Source organism: Salmo salar, chromosome ssa05 (assembly GCF_905237065.1).
Source record: "Salmo salar chromosome ssa05, Ssal_v3.1, whole genome shotgun sequence".
Taxonomy (NCBI): domain Eukaryota; kingdom Metazoa; phylum Chordata; class Actinopteri; order Salmoniformes; family Salmonidae; genus Salmo; species Salmo salar.
This window is the reverse complement of record NC_059446.1, coordinates 60,974,036-60,993,054: the sequence shown is the minus strand read 5'-3', so window position 1 is coordinate 60,993,054 and position 19,019 is coordinate 60,974,036. Positions and strand designations below refer to the sequence as shown.

Genomic DNA, 19,019 nt, shown 5'->3' with positions numbered 1-19,019 from the left:
AGGAAGACTTTTGTTGCGACACAAGGTAAGGGTGAAAGTTGAAGGGTATGTTGTCAACATGGCATCTGGCATTAGTGCAAAGCATGGATTATTAACCACAAAATGTTCGCTGTTTCACTCACTCCAAAGAAAGATATTGCCACATGCTATTTGTATTCAACGACCTACAGAAGTGAAATGTCTACGAGCTTCAACAAACTCGACTGCAGAGTCGCAGCACAACGAAAAATACTGTATCGATATTGTGAGGTAAAAGCAAGCCAACTTGCTAGCTAGCCAAATATGGCTCTAAATGGTATGACTTGTAAGCATCCTTCTATGCACAAATTGCATGGGCCCCTCTGTGACTAGCTACGTTGTCTCTCTGTGACTGGCTACGTTGTCTCTCTGTGACTGGCTACGTTGTCCAAATGTTCCTCATTGAAATGCTTTGAAGAGAATTGGAGTTTCAGTGTATATACTGAATTGAAATGGAATTGACCCCAACCCTGGCTAGTCGTTTGTTTTTGTTACATGTGTTACTGCATCCAATGTTTTCATTGTGAAGAAGTTAGTCCACCACTAGCATTACACTTGACTTGTTTCGATTAACTTGCCTGTGTTCATTGCCTTGTTTCCCCAGGTCTCGGGACTATGACGGTTTTGTGTCCTCCCTGCTTCTCCCTGAGGATGCCCGGCGCTCCTCACTGGCCCTGAGGGCCTTCAATGTCGAGCTGGCTCAGGCAGGTATTCCAGCAAGTTCAGTACTGAGTGCCTTCAGAAAGTATTCATACCCCTTGACTTGTTCCACATTTTGTGTATTACAGCCTGAATCCAAAATGGAATATATATATTTTAAATTTCACCCATTCTTAAAACCTGTTGGGGCTCGGGGGCAGTATTGAGACATTTTGAAAAAAATATGTGCCCATTTTTAACTGCCTCCTACACCAACTCAGAAGCTAGGATATGCATATTATTAACACATTCGGATAGAAAACACTCTGAATTTTCTAAAACAGTTTGAATGGTGTCTGTAAGTATAACAAAACTCATATTGCAGGCAAAAACCTGTGAAAAATAGATTTAAAAAAAAAAAGTGAATTTTGTGACTGTACTATTTAGTGTCATTGTTTTATAGATACCATAGTGAGAAAGGATTCATTTCGCAACACCTACGGCTTCCACTAGATGTCAACGATCTTTATAAAGTTGTTTGAAGCGTCTATGATAAACAGAGAGCAAATTAGAATCCAAGGAAGTGGACATGTCATCACTTCATTTTTTTGCGCCTGCGCATAAATCTGAGAAACGTGAGTTTGTCATCATTTTTTATCTAGACATAGGATAGGTTGTGTGAAAATATTACTGATGTTTAACGTTAAAAATGGACCAAAAGATTAATGCTAAACAACATTTGACATGTTTGAACGAACATAAATAGATTATTTACTAGTTTTTTTTAGCTTTTCGGCGTGATTTTACCAGCCCCCCAACCACGTTTTGTGGGAGCATAATGAACGCTAAGTACTTGGTGTTATTTGGACATAAATTATGAACTTTGTCAAAAGAAACCACATATGTTCCGGACCTGGAATGCCTTCCGGACCTGGGATCCTGCCTTCTGATGGAGATAATCAAAGGTAAGGGGGTATTTACAATGTTATTATCGATTTTAGATGATGCTAACTGTATAGCATAGCCTGTTGTTCTTAGCATAGCACCCCGTTTATTGCAAAATGTGATTTCCCAGTAAAGTTATTTTGAGATCTGGCCATTCGGTAGCAATTACGAGATGATAATATATTATTCTTTGAATGACAATATTATAATTTACCAATGTTGTCGAATAGTAATTTTGTTATGTTCACCGGAAGCATTTCAGAGAAGAAAAAAATCTGAATTTCACGCTACTGTAAAATGCTGTTTTTGGATATAAATATGAACTTGATGGAACAAAAAATGCATGTATTGTATAACATAATGTCCTAGGAGTGTCATCTGATGGAGATTTGACAAAGGTTAGTGCATAATTCTAGCTGCTTTCTGCTTTTGGTGACGCCTGACCTTGAATTGAAAATGGATGTTTGTACTTTTGTGGCTATGTACTGTCCTAACATAATCTAACTTTATGCTTTTGCCGTAAAGCCTCTTTGAAAATCGAACAATGTGGTTAGATTAAGGAGATGTTTATCTTTTAAATTGTGTAAAATAGTTGATGGTTTGAGAAATTGAAATTATTAGATTTTTGATGTTTTGAATTTCCAGCCTTGTTAGCAATCCCGACTCGGGGTTCATTGCTAACCTGTAGCCCCAACAGGTTATTAACACAATACTTCATAATGACAAAATGAAAACATTTTTTCAAATGTATTTAAAATGAAATACAGATATCTCATTTACATAAGTATTCACACCCCTAAGTCAATACTTTGTAGAAGCACCTTTGGCAGCAATTACAACTCAGTGTTTCTGGGTAAGTCTCTAAGAGCTTTGAACACCTGGATTGTGCAACATTGGCCATTTATAATTTTTTAAATTCTACAAGCTCTGTCAAATTGGTTGTTGATGATTGCTAGATAACCTCTTTCAGGTCTTGCTATACATCTTCAAGCAGATTTAAGTCAAAACTGTAACTCGGACACTCAGGAACATTCACTGTCTTCTTGGTAAGCAACTCAAGTGTAGATTTGGCCTTGTTTTAGGTTATGGTCCTGCTGAAAGGTGAATTTGTCTTCCAGTGTCTGTTGGAAAGCAGACTAAACCAGGTTTTCCTTTAGGATGTTGCCTGTGCTTAGCTCTATTCCATTTTATTTTTATCCCCAAAAACTCCCTATTCCTGGCCGATGACAAGCAAACCCATAACATGACGCAGCCACCACCATGCTTGAAAATATGAAGAGTGGAACTCAGTGACGTGTTGTGTTGGATATGCCCCAAACATAACACTTTTTATTCTGGACATAAGGTCATTTCTTTGCCACATTTTTTGCAGTTTTACTTTAGTGCCTTATTGCAAACAGGATGCCTGTTTTGGAATATATTTTTTCTGTGCAGGCTTCCTTCTTTTCACTCTTGTCAATTAGGTTAGTATTGTGGAGTAACTACAATGTTGTTGATCCATCCTCCATTTTCTCCTATCACAGCCATTAAACTCTGTAATGGTTTTAGTCACCATTGGCCTCATGGTGAAATCCCTGAGTGGTTTACTTCCTCTTCGGCAACTGAGTTAGGAATGACGCCTGTATCTTTCTAGTGACTGGGTGTATTGATACACTATCCAAAGTGTAATTAATAACTTCACCATGCTCAAAGGGATTTTCAATGTCTGCTTTCTTTATTTTAGCCATCTACCAATAGGTGCCCTTCTTTGCGAGGCATTGGAAAACCTCCCCGGTCTTTGTGGTTGAATCTGTGTTTGAAATTCACTGCTCGACTAAGGAACATTACAATTATCTGTATGTGTGGGGTACAGAGATGAGGTAGTCATTCAAAAATCATGTTAAACACACAGTGAGTCCATGCAACTTATTTATTACATTTTTAATCCTGAACTTATTTTGGCTTGCCATAACAAATGGGTTGAATGCTTATTGACTCAGTACATTTCAGGTTTTTATTTTGTATTAATTTGTAAACATTTAGAAAAACACAATTCCACTTTGACATTATGGGGTATTGTGTATAGGCCAGTGACCAAAAACATCTCTATTTAATCAATTTTAAATTCAAGCTGTAACACAAAATGTGTAAAGAGTTGAGGGGTGTGAATATATGCATATATTAGAAATTATGATACTATAATCCTCAATGGGGTGGTCATATGTCCAATACATGTCCAGAGCTAAGTGTTGATGTTCAGGCATCCTGCTATTGAAGGTTATGCTTTTATGTCTACAATAATACATCAACCTATAGACCTAGGTATGAACATGAATAACAGTGAGGGAATGGTCTAATAAAGCAATACTTTTTTTGTGCAACTCTATATGCCTAACAGTTTAAACTCATTCAATGAAGTCTTCTGAAAGGGATTGAGAAAACCCTCGTTTTTTGTTTCTCTCCAAGGTGAAGGACTCTGTTTCCCAGAAGACTATAGGTCTGATGTGGATGCAGTTCTGGAAGACTACAGTGGAGGAGATCTACAGAGACGACCCCCCCCGTCTGTCTGGAGTAGACGTCTACTGTTTTCATTTTCAGTGCTGGATTTGCAACTGCGGCTATTACAGTCGACTGTATATCGTTTGGACTTTGCATATTGCCTGGTTCCTCTCTAGGTTTCTTCCTAGATTCTAGCCTTTCTAGGGAGTTTTTCCTAGCCACCGTGCTTCTACACCTGCATTGCTTGTTGTTTGGGGTTTTAGGCTGGGTTTCTGTACAGCACTTTGAGATATCAGCTGATGTAAGAAGGGCTTTATAAATAGATTTGATGCATAGCATTACACATCAAATGCATACGAAAAGCTGTTTTAAACATCTTCTAATGTCTCCTTTTGGAGGCGGTGAAGAAACACTACCTGACAAAGAGGTGGATGCTTAGGATAATCTCAGAGAGTAAGCAAATGTTTCATTTTAGGTCATGGATTTGTGTGGATTCAATTCTAGTTCTGTTTCATTTATTTGATATGTCTCCACTGTTGCCAACAGGAGAAAGACATGGAAGACAGAGCTTATAGAAACCTCTAGGAGTTGGAGGCCTATTCAGACAATACCCAGTCCTCACTACTGTACCTTCTTCTGGAGAGTTTAGGTGAGCAGGTGTATGTGTGTTTTGTGCTTGACTCCACTGACTGAAGAGTGTACAGCATGTGCATTGTTCTGTTCCCGAGGGGGGGGGACATTGAATTTATGTTCAAAATTAACTTCCCAGTGTTACATTTACATTTGACATTTTAGTCATTTAGCAGACGCTCTTATCCAGAGCAACATACAGTAGTGAATGCATACATTTCATACATTTTTTTTCTCCGTACTGGTCCCCATGTGGGAATTGAACCCACAACCCTGCCGTTGCAAACACCATGCTCTACCAACTGAGCCACACGGGACCGTGTTGAAGTACTTCTTTAGAAATGATGAGAATCGTGCTTGCCAATGCAGCACATTGACTAAAATGAGAAAGATGAGAATTGCAGCCACCGAATGAGACATTGCCGGGAACTTTAATTGTGACTTGTCTAATGATACCATGTCCGCCATGGCGTTACAGAGTGCTCTATGCATAATTGCACATGGAAAATTCCATCAGAATGAATCAATATAGCCACTGATCTCCTGTAGATTTTTGTTGAAAGGCAGGACAACAGAAATTACCCATCATTTCCACTCTACATGAAATGAATGACTATGATTATGACTCTGCTCCTTCCCTATTTGGAAGAAACCTGACAGGAACAGTCACATTATACTGTGGATGTACAGTGCATTCGGAAACTTTTCAGACCCCTTGACTTTTTCCACATGTTACTTTACAGCCTTATTTTAAAATGCATTAAATAAAATGTTCCTCATCAATCTACACACAATATCCCATAATGACAAAGCGAAAAGTTCCATATTTATAAAAAAAAATAAACAGAAATACCTTATTTGCATAAGTATTCAGACTCTTTGCTATGAGAGTCGAAATTGAGCTCAGAGTCATCCTGTTTCCATTGATCATCCTTGAGATGTTTCTACAACTTGATTGGAGTCCACCTGTGGTAAATTCAATTGATTGGACATGATTTGGAAAGGCACACACCTGTCTATATAAGGTCCCACAGTTGACAATGCATGTCAGAGCAAAATTGTCCGTAGACCTCCGAGACAGGATAGTGACAAGGCACAGATATGGGGAACGGTACCAAACATTTCTGCAGCATTGAAAGTTCCTAAGAACACAGTGGCCTCCATCATTCTTAAATGGAAGAAGTTTGGAACCACCGAGACTCTTCCTAGAGCTGGCCGCCTGGCTAAACTGAGCAATCGGGGGAGAAGGGCCTTGGTCAGGTAGGTGACCAAGAACCCGATGGTCACGCTGACAGAGCTCTAGAGTTCCTCTGTGGAGATGGGAGAACCTTCCAGAAGGACAACCATCTCTGCAGCACTCCACCAATCAGGCCTTTATGGTAGAGTGGCCAGACGGAAGCCACTCCTCAGTAAAAGGCACATGACAGCCCGCTTGGAGTTTGCCAGAAGGCACCTGAAGACTCTGACCATAAGAAACAAGATGCTCTGTTCTGATGAAACCAAGATTGAACTCTTTGGTCTGAATGCCAAGCGTCACATCTGGAAGAAACCTGGACAATATCCCTACGGTGAAGCGTGGTGTCCAGGTTTCATGCTGTGGGGATGTTTTTCAGTGTCAAAGACTGGGAGACTAGTCAGGATTGAGGGAAAGATGAATGGCGCAAAGTGCAGAGAGATCCTTGATGAAGACCTGCTCCAGAGCACTCAGCACCTCATACTGGGGTGACGGTTCACCTTCCAACAGGACAATGACCCTAAGGCTTCGGGACAAGTCTCTGAATGTCCTTGAGTGGCCCAGCCAGAGCCGGGACTTGAACCCATTCGAACATCTCTGGAGAGATCGGAAAAGAGCTGTGCAACGACGCTCCCCATCCAACCTGAAAGCTTGAGAGGATCTGCAGAGAAGAATGGGAGAAACTTCCCAAATATAGGTGTGCCTAGCTTGTAATGCCATACCCACAGACTTGAGGCTGTAATCGCTGCCAAAGGTACTTCAACAAAGTACTGAGTAAAGGGTCTGAATACTTATGAAATATTACATTTACATCAAACATTTCTGAAAACCTTTATTTGCTTTATCAGTATGGGGTATTATGTGTAGATTGATTAAATTGTTGTTTTTTTCCCTCAATTTTAGAATAAGGATGTAACGTAACAAAATGTGGCAAAGTCAAGGGTCTGTATACTTTCCCGAATGCACTGTGTACAAAATAATGATTACTTATGCAGATTGTTTTATGACTTGAGAGGGAGACTTAAGCAGGTCAAGCTGTATTCACTTGAGCGATTAATTAAGTGGCATTTCTGCATCTCAAGTACCTGTGTTTCTGTCAATCATTCGCATGTTCTTTTGTGGAGTGTCATTATTTTGCCCCCCTCTGCGAAGGAACCTGTCACACTTGTTCCAGTCTAATTGACTAGAAGAGACATCTGACTCAAAGCCTCTACCCATTTCAAGTACAGGGCACTCAGCATGAAAGCAGTTCCCAGTTATTAATATCAAAGCGTGTGCGCTTCATTGTTGTGATAAATGATGTATACAAGAGAAGTGTCTGCTTAAGGTTTTAGCATTACATTTAGGTGAATTAGCATGGTGAATTAGCATGGCCCTAGTCAATCAAAAACGGTAACTAGGTTTCTGAGGTAAACTAGAAGACAAATGAATCTTGTACATAGACAAAGTGTATTTAATACAATAGAGTTTATTTGTTTTAAAAGTGGTGCAGTGTTTTAACTTATTTTCTGTCTTCCCTGATTCCTTTTGTGTGTTTGTCCAGGTGTGAAAGATGTCCATGCTGATCATGCTGCCAGCCACATTGGTAAGGCCCAGGGGATCGTGATGTGCCTAAGAGCCACGCCCTACAACAGCAGCAGATGCAAAGTCTACCTACCTATGGACATCTGCATGCTGGTGAGTGACCATATCTGCAGAAGAGGTATCAAAATGATGACTTTCCTGCTGGTGCCGTTTTGTACAGATGGATGCCATACTGCACACACACACAGGCCTTTATGTCACATGATATTCCTGCTAGACTGGGTTTGGCATTATCAACACAGTGAGGGAGTGTGTCACTACTCCAAATGAAGTATGCCAGAGGCACAGTTATAATGAAACCCCATGACAAATGCTCTGGCTATAGTTACAAGTCAAATTCACAGCTTTGTCTGATCCATCTGTCAACAAGGCCTCTGAGCCACAGCTGGAGTGACAAGGGACTGTGTGCAGCTGGTTTATGATGTGACATCAGATGTTTTTACCCCTGCTAGTCCAGTGTGTGTGACATTAGTGACCTGTCAGGTTTATGGAGGCCTCCAGGTCATTTGCTATTGTAACATCATAAAGGTCTAGTCCTGAGCTCAACTGAAGCGCCCTAGAGTTTCCCCCTACAGTCAATCTATGATTCTCCCCCCACCCCCCAAATTAAAGCTTGCTAAAGCCTGGTGGGTTTTCTCCACTTTGTGTCATTAAGGGACAGTGAGTGCTTTGCAATCTCCCAATTATTTTCATCCGGTTATAAGTTCATTGCTCTGGTCGGAAGCGGAAGGGACTGTTGGTGTCCAGGGGTTTAACTACTGCAGCCTCTGTCCGTGGGGATGTTACATTTTATACAGGCTTTGGCATTAGACCCTCTGTATGTTTGTTTTGTTATTGCTCCCATTGCTTGACAACAGCTTCTAGCCTAGCTAATAACTTGCTATACCAAGCTTCACTGCATTCAAATAGTATTTAAGTTCCCTGACTTGATTGTTTAGTTTGTCAAGCTAACGTGTGTAGCAGCATGTCTACAGACACCGACTGCCTTGTGTTTTTGGGCAATACAAATCTCCTTGTCCTCATATTATTGTTAAACTATATCAAACTAAACTCCTTATTTGTGGAATAAGATTCATATTACCCGTTTTATATATATTTTTTGCTGTCAAACTATCCGACTTCTACCCAGTTTCTAAACAACTTCTGTCTATCGGGGCTGACGGCCATAGTGCCGTCAACAGACCTCAGGGCAGCCTGAGGCCATAATAACAGTTTAAAGGAGAGAGAACTGAGATCTGACAATCGCTATACATGCCGTGAATAATGGAGATAATTATCGAGAGCTTCACTTTATTCGCCCCATTTAGAGCCCATGTGCTCGGCTAGATTAGGTGTTTGAAGGAACAAATCTCTCCTGTGTGAATAAGTGGTGTGAACAAAGGTGTGTGTGTGTGTGTGTGTGTGTCACCACCAGCACAGAGCCTCCCAGGAGGACTTCATCCGAGGAAGCCAGGAACAGAATGTGAGAGACGTGGTATGACATTGCCAGCCAAGCCCACCTACAACACGTACGTACCCTCCTGACATTAGGATAGTGTTCCTCCAATGTTATTTGGTGGGCTGTTCTTGCCAAACAGATTTACTGCTTGGCTGAAAAACCCGGTCTTTAATAAGATTTGATTCAATTACATTTTTCATCCAGTCCTGTTTTAAAAAAAAAAAAATGTTTTTAAATGGAGGACTCTGACAGCGTGTTCTCATTTGGGATCAGTCGTTTTCTCTAATGGCTACTACAATGCGTTTTTTACCTGTACGACACATTCACTACCATTCAAAAGTTTGGGGTCACTTATAAATGTCCTTGTTTTTGAAAGAAAACAAGGACATTTATTTTTTTAAATAACATCAAATTGATCAGAAATATAGTGTAGACATTGTTAATGTTGTAAATGACAATTGTAGCTGGAAACGGCTTTTAAATTATTTTATTTTTTTATGGAATATCTACATAGGCGTAGATATTATCAGCAACTATAGGCCCATAATCAGCAACCATCACTTCTGTGTTCCAATGGCACGTTGTGTTAGCTAATTCTAGTTGATCATTTTAAAAGGCTAATTGATCATTAGAAAACCCTTTTGCAATTATGTTAGCACAGTTAAACTGTTCTGATTAAAGAAGCAATTCAACTGGCCTTCTTTAGACTCGTTGAGTATCTGGATCATCAGCATTTGTGAGTTCGATTACAGGCTCAAAATGGCCAGAAACAAAGGACTTTCTTCTGAAACTAGTCAGTCTAATCTTGTTCTGAGAAATGAAGGCTATTCCATGGGAGAAATTGCCAAGAAACTGAAGATCTCGTACAACGCTGTGTACAACTCCCTTCACAGAACAGCGCAAACTGGCTCTAACCAGAATAGAAAGGAGTAGAAGGCCCCGGTGCACAACTGAGCAAGAGGACAAGTACATTAGTGTTTAGTTTGAGAAACAGACACCTCAGTCCTCAACTGTCAGCTTCATTAAATATTACCTGCAAAACACCAGCCTCAATGTCACCAGTGAGGAGGGGACTCTGGGATGCTAGCCTTCTAGGCAGAGATGCAAAGAAAAAGCCATATTTGCGGGGAATAATAAAGGCATATTCTAAAAAAAGTGTGTGTGTATGTATGTATGTATATATCTATATCAAAGAAGATATAGAGGACTGGAAATTATGCAGACAATTACATTGATGGAAGCAACAATCTTTCCGCAATATTAAGCTGATCCACCCCTTAAACAAAAATAACATATCTCAGACGGACCAATAAAAAGAAAAGATTAAGATGGGCAAAAGAACACAGACAATGGCCAGAGGAAGATTGGAAAAAAAAGTGTTATAGACAGATGAATCTAAGTTTGAGGTGTTTGGATCACAAAGAAGAACATTTGTGAGATGCAGAAAAAGTGAAAAGATGCTGGAGGAGTGCTTGATGCAATCTGTCAAGCATGGTGGAGGCAATGTGATGGTCTGGGGGTGCTTTGGTGGTGGTGGTAAAGTGGGAGATTTGTACAGGGTAAAAGGGATCTTGAAGAAGGAAGGCTATCACTCCATTTTGCAACGCCATGCCATACCCTGTGGACGGCGCTTAATTGGAGCCAATTTCCTCCTATAACCGGACAATGACCCAAAGCACAGCTCCAAACAATGCAAGACCTATTTAGGGAAGAAGCAGTCCGCTGGTATTCTGTCTATAATGGAGTGGCCAGCACAGTCACTGGATTTCAACCTTATTGAGCTGTTGTGGGGGCAGTTTGACCGTATGGTACATAAGAAGTGCCCATCAAACCAATCCAATTTGTGGGAGGTGCTTCAGGAAGCATGGGGTGAAATCTCAGCAAATTGACAACTAGAATGCCAAATGTCTGCAAGGCTGTAATTGCTGCAAATCGAGAATTCTTTGATGAAAGCAAAGTTTGAAGGACACAATTTATTATTTCAATGAAAAATCATTATTTATAACCTTGTCAACATCTTGACTATATTTCCTATTCATTTTGCAACTAATTAAGTCTGTTTTCCATGAAAACAAGGACATTTAAGTGACCCCAAACTTTTGAACGGTGGTGTACATAATCAATAAAACTTTGTTTTATTGTGAGCTTCAAGTTAATTAAGGCTTGTTTGTACACAAAAGGGATTGAAAAGAGAAGCAGTCCGAAATGAAGTAGCTACTGGTGTTTTATATGTGCGTCATTGATTTTGCATGTCTACAGACCTCCATCTGTTATAAAACAGATTATAGCTTTATTAGCCTGTGTTGGTTATTTTACTCAGTTTGAACCTTTTGTCTCCACAGGCCAGATCATTCAGCAAGAACATACCAGCTTCTGCTTTCCCTGCCTTCCTCCAAACGGTGGGTTGTTGTTGTTGTTGTTATAAGAATCATTAGCATTTATTGGGTTAGGTTTTTTTCGTTAATCTGAACCTAGGTAAGGAGGAGCAGCATCTGTTGAACGGTCCTTTCTCCTCCTCAATCACCTCCCAATATCCTGACATGGCTGTCTAGCCTATCCCTCCCTCCCATCACAGCACGCTCCCCATCAGTTGGCCAGACGGACCTTTTTAATGCTCCAATTTAAATCACACCAGACAGACCACCAAGGGACTGTATTATGGGCTCTTACCTCTGGCACTCTCAAAAGCAGTCTGATACCCACAAAGAAGGGGCATGAAAGAGGGCAATAAAGGAAGGGCAGAACATATTAACCAGAGCCTTGAGAATGATGCCAAGGTGAAGAATTTGAGGTAGACAAATGCCCCGCATCGTGTGTTTATGTTTTGAAGGGTGGATGGTCACGATGCTTGAGTGCTTCAACCAGCAGGGGCATGATGGTAATTAGAGAAAGAGAGAACATTAATCCACTCAGTTCTGTGTTCCGCTTCATCCAGGACAATTTTCACAAATATGATGATCTATTGCTGCCGGTGCTGTAACTATGTTAATCTGTTCTGACGCCTAAAAGGCTCCTTCCTCTCAGCTGCTGAGTCATATGTTTTATGCAGGGCTGACTTTGTGCGTCTAGGGCAAAGAGGAAGCACTTTCCTGAGCTCAGATAATGCTCACGCTAGCTACCACATGTAGAGAATAAGGACTGATAGTGTGTGGATGCTGTTTCCCTCTTTCTGGCTGCTGTTCTAAGTGGTGCTGGAGGACTACCTTCAAAGGGTGCGGCGGGTAGACTTTGATGTGTTCCATCCCAGCCTACAGAAAAGAAACCCACTGATCCCCATCCAGCTTTATATTCGCTCCTGGAAGAAGACCTATTGATCTGTATGGTGGGACCTTATCTTTTGCCCTATTGTAATTTATACCAGGTTTAAACATCTGATTTCCAAAAGTCCCGCTCTCGTATGTTGGTTTCTAAGTAGACCAATCTACGACAGTGGATTTCAAGAGACTCCTCCATCTACGATGTCAGCACTCCCCAGAAAAGGATTCTGATCTAAAACATGCCTCTGCCATCTAAACCAGTTCACCTGTGTTATTCCCTGTTGTAGACTAGACAGCTGAGGACCACAGACAGAGATTATTGTAAAGCAATAACTACAGTACTGGAGACTGAACTGATCCCCTGATATATTGACTATTTTCAGTAATAAATCGTGTAGCCATGTTGGTCTGTTTTCTCTCCTTTTTTAAAGCTCTTAAATAAAGATGTCACAACCATAATAACAGTACTGTATGTCATTGTGAATTACGACATTTAAATAAAATCTAGAGCTTTTTACGTGACTTAAGTGTGATTATCACTGTCATATTTGTGGAACAGGCTGTATACATTCACAACATAGCATTTTGTGCCGGCACAAAATGATATGGTACTGTTGCTCCTGACAACCGTTTACAGCCAAAGTAGGATGCAAGCGTGTAATTAGCATAGTGCTTAGTTTACCAGAGAATCTCCGCCTCCAGTTGATCGTTTTGATCTGGACCAGATGCCAGGTTGTGGAGTTGAAAAGAAAAGGGCCATTTTGAACGGTTTATGTACTTTTAGGTTTTATTCTTCAAAAGCAGGAAACTCTAAGGCTTCACCTTAAAGACTGTCACAGAGAGGGCCAGGTCGTTCACCCAGGGTAGTTTTATGATAAATGATGTATTTTCCTCCCTGTTGTGAATCATTCAAGTCAGTGTGTTCCAGACCCTGATAATGACCTCTTCAGACTAGCCCTTCCACCCTTAACAGAAAGGAAAGTCCTCCCATCCCACTTTTTCTGCCTGGTCTCACTGATGCAAAGAGATGTTGCCTTCCAGCGATTCATTGGGTTCTATGTTCCCAAGCAACCCCCTGTGCTACTTCTGTCCCCTTAAGGCTGTTTCTCATACATGCAAATCCCTGTGGCCATTCGTTAGATCGATGTTTCATCCTACCATGGCAATCTTGATGCAGTCAATGGACTACTGATAAAATGAAGCTTGTATCATTCACTGGAAGCAATCCAGTGAAGTCCTGGACAAGTGCCATGTTTTGATGAGAAGGGCCTTGTACTTCCAAAGGGAGAGACAGTGAGGGAGAAAGAGGCTAGAAGAGACCTAGGATCAAAGGATGTTTGATAGGTTGGTTTATACCTTCACCAAAGATGAGCGAGCATTGTCACAATTTATGGATTTTTCGTCGCCAAGCTTGTGATGGCCAAAATAAAATAACATGCACACAGGCAGAACTCAAATCAAATGCACCTTTTCTTTTGAACCAAGATGCCAGCATGTGATGACCAAATATGGTGTGTGATGGCCAGCCAGTTCTCTATAGTACTGTCTCTTTCAGAGAGAACACTGGTCTCATCCAAAGTGTTCTATTTCACATTGGTTGAGCGTCATTTCGTTGAAATTATGTGGAAATATTTATTCAACCAGTTTGTGCCCAGTGGATCAGAATTAAACCAACTTGATTGATCAAGCATCATTAATAGGTCGTATTATGATCTGTTGCTGTGGAAACCTGCTCATCCTCCCAAGACTGATAAATTGTGTCAAGGATAAAGATGTTGATTGTTATTGAGTACTATAGGCACACTAATCCAAGAGATGTTGACCTGTGGTCTAGATGTACAACTTAATTGCAACAACATGATGCCAATTTTACTTTTATATAACCATTGTGTCTAAATGCAGAATTTCATTTGATGGGATTGTCAAGCTAAATAAATTGCTGTGATGCACAACATATTGAGATTAAATTTAAATTGTGTGCTGAACCCTATGTGACTTGACAAGGTTCCCTGTAGTCAAAAGCCTACTAATTCCATATTGCAGGAAATATAGGTCCATCCAAGCTCTTGATCCATTCTGTACCAAACAAAAATATAAATGCAACATGGAACAATTTCAAAGATCTTACTGAGTTACAGTTCATCTAAATTAGATTACGACCTAATGAAAATAAATTAATTAGGTCGTAATCTATGGATTTTAGATGACTGGGAATACAGATATGCATCGATTGGTCACTGATACCTAGGGAAAAAAAAGTAGGGGCGTGGATCAGAAAACCAGTCAGTATCTGGTGCGAACACCATTTGATATTTACCTCTTGAGCTGTCTATCCTCCTGACTGGTGTTTTTTTTTTTAAGAAACTTAATATGCTTCCCTGCATCTCTGCTAAAATCTGGGTAAAAGATTGAAAAGAATGTGAGTCTTATCTAGTACATTTAGTAATTGCTTGCTTTTCTCAAGTCTACCAACCTTGCCAGCAGGCATGCCAGCTAAGATACAGGTAACTGCCAAAATAATGGAATCACTTGAGGAAATGAGAAATACAAAATATATTGAAAGCCGGTGCTTCCCCATGTGTGGTTCCTTTCATCATGCTTAGGGTTATGTATAAAAATGCTGGGCAGGCTATTATTTCCACTATTATTTTGGCTACCATGGCTCTGCCCCAATAGGATGACAATGCCCCGATCCACAGGGCACCAGTGGTCACTGAATGGTTTGATGAGCATGAAAACGATGTAAACCATATGCCATGGACTTCTCAGTCACCAGATCTCAACCCAATTGAAAACTTATGGGAGATTCTGGATCGGTGCCTGAGACAGCGTTTTCCACCACAATCAACAAAACACCAAATTATGAAATTTCTCATGGAAGAATGGTGTCGCATCCCTCCAATAGAGTTCCAGACACTTAGAATCTATGCCAAGGTGCATTGAAGCTGTTCTGGCTTGTGGTGGCCCAACACCCTATTAAAACATTTTATTTTAGTGTTTCCTTTATTTTGGCAGTTACCTGTAGTTGGACAAGCTAGCTACTGTAACTTGATTGATAGCCTGAAATGGCTTTTTGGTAGCTAGTTATGAGGTTGGCAGATAGCCCAGATTGGAACCCTATCTTAAGCCAACTTCATAAAATGCTAGTAGTATTAAAAAACACTATTTTTATTTATTTAAAAAAACAAGTTTTATCTGGACAAATCTGAGGTACCCCTATGGGCATGACACCTCTGTATATGAACATATACCCAGTCATACCCAGAAACACAGACAATTATCTAATTCTGGAGGATCTATTGTGACTGTTGAAACCGAAGTTGAGAATGTGTCTGATAGGAAACATGATCATGTAAAGTGTGAGGAACAAGGGGTTAGGAGGAGTAACTAGTAAACAACTCCTGCTGTTCTGTTCAACTTCTTCAAAAGGAAGTGGTGGGTGATTAGGGAGGCTCCTGATGCTTACCAACTTGAAGAGATGCACAATGGCTCCTGCCCTGTGCGTGCGTGGGGGCAGGCTGGTTAACTAATTGGAATTTTCGTGACTGATCCAGAGTCATGCCAGATAGGTTCATACCAACATCAGACTGAAGACCTTTTTACAACCACATTCCCTCAGCAGGGTTGCATAATAAGACAAAAGGGGAAATCATCAGCTGGGAATAGATAATGGAATAAACTGAGTTTATAATTTCTCTCTTGTCAAGTCCACTATTCACATTTTATCATTTGAAATTGCTGGTAGGTAGAGATAATGAATATATCACCCATACCAGTCACAGGACTTCTGTTGCTTCAAGCAGGTCCAAACAAACTGCATACTCAGGCCCTAGACATGTTTAAATGAATGCAGTTTAATACATCTGGTCTCCTTCTGTAAACAGCATTTTGATGAGTACATGAATCCTAGAGTGTTATGTAGCTTAAGAATTATATTTCTGACTCATCCTGCTGGACACACTGTTCCAGGTTTCGATTCATTAAGGCGTTCGGTTTTTATGGAGATTACAAAATGTATCTCTGGGAGGTACTTAATACTCCCTGGTTCCCCCACAATAGATGTTTACTGAGGAGCTGTAAAGGACTAACTCTTAAACCACCTGAAAAGCCCTCCCACATGCACTGAACAAACACTACAATCCTTTTAGCCATAGATTTAATGTACTTCTTAAAGCAACTTCTCCTCTTCTATTATTTTCCGTGGCAACCTTTTGTAGATGTTATTCTATGTCAACCTCAAGGTTGTATGGGTTTATTCAGAGAACTTGGGTATTTCATATAGTTCTACTGTTGTGTGGTTTACTGGTCGGAAACACTTGGTTAACATTATGGACTTGATGTAGCCTACAAGATAGAAATGACAATCACAACAATCGTATGCTGAATATACTGTAAATAACGCTGAAGGAGAGTGCATGCTAAATCAAATACATCAAAAAAGGGGCCACCGAATCAATATCATTAAGATTTCATAACTACTTGCTGAGAAAGACAGCAACATCAACTTACACCCCTTAGTCATGGCATCTTGCTTCTCAGATTTTCATATCTAGAGGTAATTACGTTAGTAAATAGAGAGAAACATGCGGAAATATAGTACATTGTTTTTTATAAGCACTGGACACATACACTAAGTCTCTTAAAGCTGATAGTGTTTTGTCATTTAGGAGTGTCAAATTAAGAAAATGAAGAAATGGAAATACTGGATGTGCTCCTTTTGTCTGCTCCGGGGTTATGAGTGTAATGAAAATGTCTCTGCGTTCTGCTCATTTCTTTTTGTCACCTAGTAAGCCTACTTTTCACATAATTGTTGTCAAAGTGGACTTCACCCCATAGTAACACTGTATGTGATAGGCTGTGAAAGTCCTTGACAGAAAGCTCAAATGTTCTTTTTGAACTGTTTCCCTTTTTAGCTTGTGTGTGAATAATGTAGAAGCCTGCTATGGCCTGCTATAAAACACTTTAGAGGCTACTTCTTGATAACCAATTTGTTCTTATTTTCCAGTATCAGCATGAAGCTCATGGTGGTTAGGCTAGTTAGTTAGGCTGGTTATAGCCATGGATAATGAAGAAAGAGTGGAAAACAAAATAAATGACATGAGAGAGGGAAGACAAATGCCTTTGGACTCTCTTAGATGAAGGTCAATCTTATTCACTCAGCTGAAGAAAGGATCCTTATTCCCATCATTTGTTTTGCACTTTACATTTTAAAAGTTATTTATTGAAGTGAAGTAAACACGCGCCTTTTCATGTAAACAACGAAGGTACTAATGCCAAAAATGTAGTCTGAGGTATGTCAGCGCCGTGTCGCCTGTTAGCTACTGCGAGACCCATAATTAAAGGTTATTTCAGTAGAACTATTGTGTCTTTCTAAAGAGGATTGTAGGTAACTTCAATGTGTGTGCGTGTGTGTGGTGTGTGAGAGAAAGAGAGCGTGTGTATATATTGCAGTGCAGTCGCTCTCGCTCTCCCTCTGTCTCTCTGTGGTGACGTACAAATGTCAACCTCACCATGTGTATGTACATGTATTGCGGTGCAGTCGCTCTCTCTCTCCCTCTCTCTGTGGTGACGTACAAATGTCAACCCACGTGGAGTTCCAGGTCTCCGGCAGCCTCTGGAACTGCCGGTCTGCAGCCAACAAGGCTGAGTTCATCTCAGCCTATGCTACCCTCCAGTCCCTAGACTTCCTGGCGCTGACGGAAACATGGATTACCACAGATAACACTGCTACTCCTACTGCTCTCTCTTCGTCTGCCCACGTGTTCTCGCATACCCCTAGAGCATCGAGCCAGCGGGGTGGTGGCACTGGAATCCTCATCTCTCCCAAGTGGACATTCTCCCTTTCTCCCCTGACCCATCTGTCTATCTCCTCATTTGAATTCCATGCTGTCACAGTTACCAGCCCTTTCAAGTTTAACATCCTTATCATTTATCGCCCTCCAGGTTCCCTTGGAGAGTTCATCAATGAGCTTGACGCCTTAATAAGTTCCTTTCCTGAGGATGGCTCACATCTCACAGTTCTGGGTGACTTTAACCTCCCCACGTCTACCTTTGACTCATTCCTCTCTGCCTCCTTCTTTCCACTCCTCTCCTCTTTTGACCTCACCCTCTCACCTTCCCCCCCTACTCACAAGGCAGGCAATACGCTTGACCTCATCTTTACTAGATGCTGTTCTTCCACTAATCTCATTGCAACTCCCCTCCAAATCTCCGACCACTACCTTGTATCCTTTTCCCTCTTGCTCTCATCCAACACTTCTCACTCTGCCCCTACTCGGATGGTATTGCGCCGTCCCAACCTTCGCTCTCTCTCTCCCGCTACTCTCTCCTCTTCCATCCTATCATCTCTTCCCTCTGCTCAAACCTTCTCCAACCTATCTCCTGATTCTGCCTCCTCAACCCTCCTCTCCTCCCTTTCTGCATCCTTTGATTTTCTCTGTCCCCTATCCTCCAGGCCGGCTCGGTCCTCCCCTCCTGCTCCGTGGGTCGACGACTCACTACGAGCTCACAGAACAAGGCTCCGGGCAGCCGAGCGGAAATGGAGGAAAACTCGCCTCCCCTGCGGACCTGGCATCCTTTCACTCACTCCTCTCTACATTCTCCTCTTCTGTCTCTGCTGCTAAAGCCACTTTCTACCACTCTAAATTCCAAGCATCTGCCTCTAACCCTAGGAAGCTCTTTGCTACCTTCTCCTCCCTCCTGAATCCTCCTCCCCCCCCCCTCTCTGCGGATGACTTCGTCAACCATTTTGAAAAGAAGGTTGACGATATCCGATCCTCGTTTGCTAAGTCAAACG

At 41.1% G+C, this 19,019-nt stretch overlaps 1 protein-coding gene across 1 annotated transcript; it reads left to right on the top strand.

The window, feature by feature from the left end:
* Window positions 1–31: 31 nt before the first annotated feature.
* On the top strand, window positions 32–12,745 carry LOC106605374 (NADH dehydrogenase (ubiquinone) complex I, assembly factor 6). The gene is given in 8 exon segments (XM_045717735.1): window positions 32–249; window positions 623–722; window positions 4,048–4,269; window positions 4,627–4,729; window positions 7,488–7,621; window positions 8,943–9,001; window positions 9,003–9,036; window positions 11,309–12,745. Coding segments are annotated over 8 exon segments (936 nt in total). The 5' UTR covers window positions 32–58; the 3' UTR covers window positions 11,402–12,745.
* The last annotated feature ends 6,274 nt before the right edge of the window (window positions 12,746–19,019 follow it).